Source organism: Pseudopodoces humilis, chromosome 8 (assembly GCF_049639895.1).
Source record: "Pseudopodoces humilis isolate 2021_Gansu_Grassland_sample_001 chromosome 8, ASM4963989v1, whole genome shotgun sequence".
NCBI classification, from domain to species: Eukaryota; Metazoa; Chordata; class Aves; order Passeriformes; family Paridae; genus Pseudopodoces; species Pseudopodoces humilis.
In genome coordinates, this window is record NC_142207.1 from 25,667,142 (window position 1) to 25,677,402 (window position 10,261).

General features: G+C 38.2%; 1 protein-coding gene across 1 annotated transcript in view; it reads left to right on the plus strand.

Annotated features, from left to right (window-relative positions):
- The window catches only part of ADAM23 (ADAM metallopeptidase domain 23), a 79,550-nt gene extending 71,280 nt beyond the window's left edge, over nucleotides 1-8,270 (plus strand). The window contains exon 29 of the mRNA XM_088058966.1: nucleotides 5,020-8,270. Within this exon, the coding sequence (XP_087915092.1) occupies nucleotides 5,020-5,068 (49 nt within the window). The 3' untranslated portion in view covers nucleotides 5,069-8,270. The remainder of the gene's footprint in view (nucleotides 1-5,019) is intronic.
- Nucleotides 8,271-10,261: the final 1,991 nt, after the last annotated feature.

Sequence of the window (10,261 nt, forward strand, 5' to 3'; positions counted from 1 at the left end):
TTATATTTTCAAAGTTTCATCTGGCCTTAATTAAACATGCATATAGAAGCAAAATATTTCAAAATCTTTTTCAGGCCTGCTGAAAATCAGCCTTTTCCCTTTCTCCTGGACAAGGCAATTACTCCCAGTTGCACTGCCTGTCACTGTTGGGTGTTCTCAGAAAGACTCAGCACCCGCCACATTCATTTTTCTCTCAGTGCCTGTTGCAAGGGTGCCCATGGGAATTAACCAAGCTAGATTCTGTTGGGAAAAAGTCAACTTACCCTTTTGGATGAGTTTTTTACCCTAAGAGACATTTATCCATTACTTAGCAATTCATAGACTTTGCAGAAACAGGGTGTGCATCCCTAGATGATAAGCTTGTACTGCACAAGGTAGTTTGCTGAAAACAAAATACATGTCATGAAAATATAAAATAGTCAGTTCTTCCTCTGAGTCTTTTCAAGCCGCATTTTGCCCTGGTCACCTTTTGCCCTTTGCTGTCAGCACCACAGCCCCTGCCTCCAGCAGCCACAGAGCTTGAGGCCTTGCACAAAAGAGAGGAGTAGGACAATCCCTCCCTGTCTAAAACAATACAGGATTTAATTGATTATTTCTTCTTCATGTTTCACAATTCTCAAACTGCTGTCACAAGTGGTCAGCTTTGCACCCTGGTGTCATTTGTTTGCTCAAAGGGAGAAGTTCATTATCCCTACAGAGGATCTGCACTGGAAATGCCTCCTGAAGCTCTTACTCTCACAAGAGCAAGATACAACTGTTTATTCTGTAGCAGAACCTCAAATACACTGGCCTGGCCTAGCTCACAGCTTGAAGTGCATGTTTCTTCTGGGGGCCAGAGGGGAACAGAAGAGGCTTTTCAGCTTGTACACAAAGAGGGCTAGCACATGTAGACCCCTGATACCTGGCTTCAGATAGATCTGGAGGGAGAGAGGAGGATAATAAATGGATTTTTTCTTTTCTTTTTTTTAAGTAAGTGATATATTTAGTCTCTGCAACTATGAGAGAAGATAGCTAATGCTTTACAAACTGGGGGATGTGATTTCTGTTTCACAGGTTATCAGATGTTCATATGAACATACGGTACTGTGGTGTCAAGTCCATATCAAACGTAAGCTGCAACTAAGCAAACTTTGTTCATGAACCGAGGTGGGGGGTGGGGGTTGGAGGGGAAGCGTAAAAGAAGTCTTGATGCAAATTTAGAGAAACAAAGTAAAAACAGCTCAACAAACAACTTCCAGTTTCAAGAATGAATCCAAGGCTAATTGTCAATCAAGTTAATGTGTGGGCAGAATAGGAAAGAAAATTTTAACTGACAATTTTGCAGAATATAGAATCTCATTAGACATCTCAAGTGGCTTAAAGGCTGTGGTTAAAAACCTTGTTAAGAAGTAGATTTTACTCAGTTGAGCCTTGCATAGTACTTTTAAATCTGTTGGTATTTAGACAGCAGTAAGAACTTAACTTTGGTGCAGCAAGTCTGTGCAAGGTTTCAATATACAGTGTTTAATAGAGGAAGGACATTTTTATCATTAGAGAGTATCTCCAGGGCTGACACTTTTTTTCCTAGCACATATTCTAGCACTCAGTTCTGCTACGCTACTGCAGTAATACAAGTAAATTAATGCTTTTGTTACTGACTTCAACAGCAATTTGGTAACAAAACACTGCTAAGAGGTAATATTAGTAAGAGTGATGTGCAAACGCACATGAAAAGCTGCTGCTTGTTATAGCAGAATACAAAAGTGGCAGATAGAGAATTGATTGTAGTCACAATTCTATTTCCAGCAATTGTTCTTCACTAAAGAGCTGCAAGGTTTTCTGTTTCTTTAACAGAAGATTAATGGAGGAACCAAAGACTTACCCAGCTATAAGAGATGCTGAGGTTGAGCACTGGTCTGTGTGGTTAGACCCTAAAGGTTTTCACAAGTTAAAGCAGTGGAATGCTGGTGGCAATTTTATGCGGAAGGAGGTTTTGATCCCTTACCAACATTTCCATCAAGCATGAATTGTGGACCAAAATCCAGTCATCACTGCACAAACAGCAGCTAGAATCAAACATGAGGTATTTTCTCATTTTTTTGCCAAACCACTGGAATAAATGGAAGATCGGTGTCTTATTTTAAGTTGCTTTTTTTAATCCCTCATTTTGTTAATTTTAATCAGTTTTGTAGCAAAAGTTAATTTATTTAAGCTCTTCTTCAGCATTTGAACCATGCTTTAGGAATTCCTATGAAAACGTTAGCTAGTTGAAATGATTAAAATACTGGGTTTGCATAAAATCTGCAAATACTTTAATAAAGCTTTGTACTTACATGATCACACACAGGGGCACACATTTGCCAGTAATGTACTCTATGACCACATTCCTAGTTGGTTGCACAAAAGAATGCAGCAGATTGCAGCAAGGCATTTCTTGAATATATCCAGCCCTTTTTGAAACCAGTTTTTCTTTTCTGAAATATTGGGTTTTTGTAAATATGACCATGTCAGGCAGTGATGTGCTGTAGCAAGGAGTGCTTTCTTGATTAAAAATAACCTATACTTTTCTTTTTGTTAGAGACTCTTTTTCTGGTTGGATTACAGACAGAAAGGCTGACCCTCATTATTAAAAGAGGCATTAAAACTTTAAATGCAAAGAAGTTGATGTTCTAAGATCTTCCACATAAACCAACAGAAGACTAGGAAGCAGCATCATTCTCCTGGGTGTTCTTCCATAGAGGACACTTCTGCTCCCTTACCATTTAACTGAAACACAGCAGAAGGAACCTTGTACTGCTATAACTTCTAGCTATAAATGGTGGAAATATCCAGAAACTGCTACTCAACTACTCTCCTTTATTGTAATTTTCTTGGGGAAGAGGGAGACTTGTTCTATTTGACAATTTAAATTAGGCTACTAATTGTCTTCATTTTAGTATTATAATGGTTGGTAATTCAGGATGAAGTTGTTAAAGCAGGTCAGGTAATCAGAACAGAATTTCAATTCCTACAGGGTAACACCTCCCTGCCCACCTCTGAAGTGCTATGATGGCAGCTCTTGTTAAAGCATTGCATGTGTGTACCGTTTCCTTATTGACACTGTACCTCATAGTTCCGTATTTCGGGCTCTTATTTTAGTTCTTCACATTTCTTTCTCTCATACAACATTGTTAGCAGAATATCCTAAGTGAAGAAAGGCAGTGGTTTGGTCAGTATCTTGTTCCTCAAAGGCTGTATTTCTGCTGAATAAAACTAGGAAATAAGTAAAGATATGGTTTGGACAGATCACAGAATGTATTATGAGGCTTGTACTGGAACAGTACACTAGTGAAGATTGGGTTAGAATAGAACAGATAGGATAAAAGTCAAAAGAGTTTTGTTAGATTGTACTGGGAAGCTAGCATAACATCTATCCTCCGTACCATGTTCTAAGACTTCAAAGTCCATTTCTTTAATTAAAATAAGCTCAGGTAACAATGTAATTCAGTGTCTGTTTTAAGGACTTGTCCTCATCAAGCAAACGAGAATTTGGTACTTCCCATATAATAGAAGGACAAGTCATGTCACCTGGATTTTCCATCTCCATTGTTGATTCAAAAGGACTAATTAGTTGTTTGTCAGTAATACTTGAATTCACGATGCTAGACAGTATTTAAAAGGAGGAGGTGGGGGGAAGCAAAGCAGACATGTCCTTTTCCCGTTTAAATTGTCAGGACAAGCAGATGCACAGCAGCCTTTAACTCACATTTAACCAAGTTCTGTAATATTCAGACTACCTATCTGGCAGTTTTGCAAGTTGGCCTGAAAATTAATTTTCTAATCTCAAATTTACCTGTAGTTTAGAGGACGAGGAATTGAGATACTGAGGTCAAGTCAGCCTCACTCCAAAGGAGCTTTAGTACAGTAATCCTGGAGGGGGAAAGACTGAAAGATGAATACAGTAATATTCTTTCAGAAACTAGCAATTCTTAAGCATTCATCTTGCACAAATCCAACCACAGGCATCCAAGGAAAAAGGCAAAATCAAGGATGTCCAAGAATTACCAGCCTCTGGAAGTCCTCTCAAAAATATGTTGCCTTTGTATTAGTCTCAAACCACCAGTTAAACCTTATATTTAGAATGAAAATTATAGCAATGGTAGAGGTTAACAGGGCTGCAGAAGATTGAAAATCCAGGGGTTGGTCTGTAGATCTAGGGAATATATGAATTCCTGTTCTGTATTTTTTGCATGTTGGTTTGGTGGTGGTAGTGGTGTGTATGCCCAATGGTGAAACTAAATGCATGAGCCCCTTGCTTGATGCCCCACATAAAGCCAGATACTGGGGAGGTTGCACCCAACTTTTGTTGTTGCTTCCTAATGTCTTGCTGTTTGACATAGGACATCAACATCGCAGGAGATTGGATGTCACCAGCTTGCTGCCCACTGTTAACATTCAGTTCTAATCACACAACTGACAAAGCTGTCCAGTCTCCTTCGAATGCAATGTCTCAGCTGTCTTTTGCACCTTACTAAGATTCACAGCATTTATGGTCAATGGTGTGGTAAGAGCTCACAAAGGCACACACACTTTTGTCACATTGGGTTACAGAAACTTAATTGTGGTGTAGCCACAGCTGAGCACATGCTCTGAGAACTCAGAGCCCTGAGGCTGAAATGTTGCCATTCAAGTTGCCAAGTCACACTTGTGACTCATTGTCTTTAGGTAGATGCGTGCATTCTTGGCCTAGTGCATACAAGTTACTGGGAGCTGAGAAGTTCTACAGATTTAGAGCACCATTTGAAGTACTACAGAAGTTATTGATTTCTGTATGCCAGCATGCTCTTTAAACTGCATAAGGAAACCAGTACTTGATATCATGCTGAAGAAAGCATGCAACCAAATTCTTTAAACAGTTACCCCTTGAAAAAGTTACTGGTTAAACTGTGTCAGTGTGAGCCTTTTACTTTACTATGACCTTAGCAATGGCTTTGTTCCTGTTATATCTAACTAATGTCTTGCATTTTTTTCTTTCCATCTCCTTTTGATGCAACCTGGAAGAAATGTCAAAAAACGAAGGTTCGATCCAACTCAACAAGGCCCTATCTGAAGAAATGCCATTCAAAAAGCTGCTTCTTGCACTACTGGATTTTGGGTATGAGGTCTTTGCTGTAGCTACACAGGAACTAAATCAGTATGGAAGAACACGAGAACAGTAACCATAAACACAAAGTTGGGATGTTGGGATGTGAGTTGGTAGAACATTGTCCTCTTTGGAGATAAGTTGGAAATACTTCCTCTATTCACCTTCCTCCTGTTAACATTAACTGACAAGTGGTACAAGCAAACTGCTTCAAAAATCAGGTGTTTTTTTCCTTTTCTCAAATTACAAAGGAGACACACAGACCAAGTGCAATAAGAGAACTGTTCCAAAATAATGGAATTGCAAAAGATTCTTTCCCAGCCTGCTGGCACTCTAACTTCACTTGAGTTCGCATGACTTCCTTTTTCTTATCAAACTCCAGTGGCATGAGGAGCTAATTTTGAAAGGGTAACCTGCATGGCTCACATACAAACAACCAAGCTAGCAAGCTGACCCCAAGCAGAATGTGCAGCCCGATAAATACAAACCACTGGGAAGCCAGTGCCAGGCTTCAATAGCTTTTCCAGCCAAGCAGTGCATTCTGCTGCTGGACTTAAGGGTTCCCTGCACCTTGAGCTCACTGTCTACCTTGGACAGGAGCCTGTTGGGTATGGAAGCTAGTAAATGATGGATGGAATTCTTCCAAGAAGGAAAAAGTGTAAATATGGAAATAAGATTTTGATGCATCATTTTCACAGATTATATATAAATATATATATATATGAGAGAAAAGAATTCCCATATAAAAAGGTTCTATTCTTTATGTAAATCTATTTTTGATGTTGGGTTTGGTTTTGGGTTTTTTTTCCTCCCCATTTTTTCTGTAGCATGTTGTACAGCAGATGTTCTGGGCTTGCTCAAAAAAGGCAGATAACAGCATGCAGATGCAGGGAGTTCTGACACCAAACAGATGTGATCTAAAGTTTGTATGCTTGAAACCAAAAACAATTAAAATGTATAAATGCATATCTATGTATTGACTATAAGTCTGAATTACTTTTTTTGGCTGTTATACAGACTTTTCCATTATATAAGTAACACACTCTCAAACAAATCACAGAAGTGCCAAGCTCTTTTTTTTTTTTTCTTTTAAGAAAGGCTACTTTTTTTTCCTGCCTAGATTCTGTAAAATAAAAACTTAAATAAGCCTTAAAATACTCAAAAGAAGTTAAAGCTTGGAATGAGTTATTCTTGCCTTGCCTTCTACCCATCCATTTGAAGCAGCTTGCAATGGTGATTGACTGACCTTTTTTAACTCACTCCCTGTATCTCTTTGATGCATGTCACTTTTCAAAGTTTAATGCAAGATTAATACTTTGACCATTGGCTACTGGTAGCCAGTTACCATCACATGTGCAAAATCCCAGGTAATTTCAGGTGTGTTGTCATTACTTTTAGAGACACCTTCTGTACAAACACAGATTTTTAGACAGCAGTCCTGGGCAGCAGTCCTGTGTCCCTAGGAACCAGGCTCACCTGGCTGCAACTGCCTTGAGAAAGGTTTGTGAAGAGGTCTAGTTTAGGGCTCCCTTAAAGTACAGAGCTGAACAGTCTAGCTCATCCTTTTAATCTTGACTTAAAACTTAAATCATTTGGTAAGTGAAATAACTGAAAATTTAATTGCTGTGTCTGCTGATAATTAATCAAAGACTTTTGTAATTTTGCATCTAATTTAAAAGTTGTAGCTTAGTAACAACAGAAGCCCAGTTACACTACTTCTGGCATCTTTGTTCAGAGGACATCCATTTCCCAAGTTAGCTTTAAAAGCCAAAACATTAAAAAATGCTGCAGACATTTTCCTGTGAGTTATAAAACCTGATTTCAGTTATTTTTCTTATTATGATAACGTTCAATTCCATAGTCTCAATGTATTGGTTTTGATTCATAGTTATTAAATATTTTCAATCAGCTTTAACATAATCACATTTACACTTACTACATTATAAGTTAAAGGTGCTGCACACAGGTAGTTGACATTAATAGAAATTATAAACCTTATTCTAAAAGTTTTCTGCTTGGCTTTAATCAGAATCAAATAGTGACATTTCTCTATTGACAAACCAAAAATACTTGCAACTCTATTATGGTTCCCTAAAAATGCTTTGATTGGGAACACAATTCTAACTTTTTTCAGGTTCTGCTTCCAAAGCAGGCATAACCCACAACAGAAACACCAGTGGTATCAAAAATTACAATAAGTCAACTGGATATACATGAATTACCTGTGTAATAAACCTTGGAGAAGCATTTCACAAACAACATTGTTAGTGTGTGATGTGATGTTTTAAATCAGACCACAGTGGTCCCCAGCTACTATGTATATATGTTCAGTGCTGGAGTAACATTTTTATTTACACCAGCAGTTTCATAGCAATTAGGATTTCTTGACTGATTTAATGCTCCATTCCTCAGCCACTGTGTGTATGGGAAGAACACACTTTCTGCCCTGTGTGTACATGACACAAGTGACAACACAGCCCAGAGCTGGCACAGGCTGAGGTGCTGGTAGACAGTTAAAAGACTGGATTTGTGATAGGTGTCGATTTTGTACATCCCCCTCACTGTGCTTTGGGAAGTGCATATCCATTTAGTGGTAACTTGTTCATTGCAAAGCATCACCAAAAGAAGACCAGGTTGATTCTGCCTCCATTTCATCCACTCTACTTTTGCTCCATTATTTACCTATTCAGCTGGACAAGAAACTGTGGTAACTGTGTAGCTCATTCCAGTCTGCTGCATGATCTCATTGATTTGATCTGATACTCCTAAAAGAGAAGTCTGCAAGGCAAATTTACAGCTGTATAGGTGCATGTTCAAGAACCAGATCACTTAAGGCTGGAGTCTAACCAATTTTTCTTTACTATGCAAAGATGGGTATTGCACAAACAGATGAGACAAATGTCTAAGGAAATGCCATAAAATACTTGAAGTTATGTTTTAAGCCTAATCAGTCATGTTTTATATTCATTACTGCTTCCACTGTTACTCTTCCTTTTAAAAATGATTTGTAATTATTTTTTAAAGTGCACAACTTGATGTTGTTATAAATCAAGTTTTTGTTTGAAGTTAATACTCATTCATATCCTGTTGGCTGCTAATGAATGGAAATTCAATAGTTCTTGTTCTGCATCTTAGCAAGATGAGTATTAAAAATGTCACGAACATGGAATGGAGTAGTTTTTAATTTTCAATTTTTTTGCTTATTTATTCTCTCAGTTTAATTTAATTTCTGTGTTCAAGGAATCATCACATTTGTAGTAGTGGAAATTGAATGGAGTTTTCTTTTACGAAAGATCTCAAACTGTGTCAAATCTCACAGTGAGGTTCTGTCTGTGGGAGGACACTGCACGCAGCCTTTCTGCCGTGCATGGAACCAGCGCCTCGGCACCCAGGATGGGCACAGCCTGCTTCAAGTCCCAGCTGCTGGCTACACTGAGTTCGGTGAGATCTGGAGGCTTTTCTTAGTTGAGGGTAGCCTTTTCCAGCTCAAAAATCTGAATCATATATTTGGACTTCTTGTAATTATAAGGCCCTTGAAGTATTCTTTAAATAATTACATCATAGCAACCAGATACTATGGCCATCACTTTAATGGAATACTAAATGAAACTCCATTTCCCTTTTATTTTTTTGCCAGAATAACTCTAGTGAAGCCAGCCTGGGAAAATTAAATGCATGCATGTCACAGTTACCAGATAACTACTGATATTGTTTTGCTTTCTCCAGCTCCAGTCAGGGAAACAAAATACACTTTTGTGTTAGTGTCTCCCATGGTTCTGTGTGAAAGCATGTTTCTCATTTAGAACAATAGACTGAGGGAACACTCTCAATAATGGATCCACTATTATCCACTTCTATTTCCTGTCATTTGAATATAGGATTTTATCTATAACCTCAATAAAAACATGCAACATTTTGGCTATAATTAGAATAGACAGTCATTCCTTAAAATAGAAGTTAAGGCTTTTGCAGTATATGAATAGAAAAGCAATATAGAGACAGATGCATACCTGCTTTTGATTTTACAAGAAAAAATTCTTAGAACCGTTTTTGAAAGCTCCCTCAATTCCAGCACAAAACACTGAAGAGCGATCTTGCGTGGGGCACTTACTGTTGTGAACAAGACCAACACAACGCCAAGCCACGTTGTACAAACCCAAAACTGCCTCTTTGGTTCTAAATGCACTTCCTATAGATTCCTACCTACAGGAGCTGAAAAGTTAATTTAACACGAATCATCCATCAGCAATATCATAGAGACTGTTTAAGTGCCCACAAAAAGCTTAAATTAAAAAAAAAGTGACTAAGAATTTTAGTAGTAGAGATGCTCAAACCAGTACAATTGAAAGCAAAAGGTGACAAAAGCCTTTTAACTTAAAATGACACACACTATAATTCACTTCAGTGATTTATTCACAACTCAGCAAGCACATTGTTGTAGGTTTGTGGAATAAGTTATTTAGTGGGAACAGGTAACACAAGAGGGGACACAACCCCTAGACACAAGGGGTCCACATCAGACCAGCATCAGTAGCCACGATGTGTTATTTCTGAACAACCACAAACTACCAAGAGCAGCATAATTATGAATGCTCTAAGTTGTAGAAAACCCATAATCAAATGTCAGTTAACTTTTTCATATTAAAATTTTCTTCTAAAAATGCTTGGGATAAGTCTTGGGATAGCCCTCATCTTTACCACTAACGCTGTAACTAGCATGTTCTAGTGTGGCACTTTCTGAGCCAGTATAAGAATTTCCCCTATCAAAGCTGGAAGCTCAAAGCATGGAAGAACTTAACACACATTTTACATGGTCCAAGTCCAATTGTCAGACTTGATAAGCACAACACTCCACCGCTGTATATCATATGTTATAAATACAACATATATTACATCATACATTCATAGATTTCCTCAGCCATCAGTCCAGCTACTGAAGGCTTTGAATTTGCTTTGGAGTATGAAGCAATGTTTGCATCTACACTACACAGAGAGGTTGAGAGGAAGACTGGTTATTGCAGCTGTATTTTAACAGGTGACAAAGGCATGAGCATAACACACTCCTTACATTACACACCAGTAACATGCTGTGGGTTATAACATCAGTTTTGCCTCTTGTGCAGAAAAAAAGTTCCCCCACTCATAACATGTGCTCCTTCA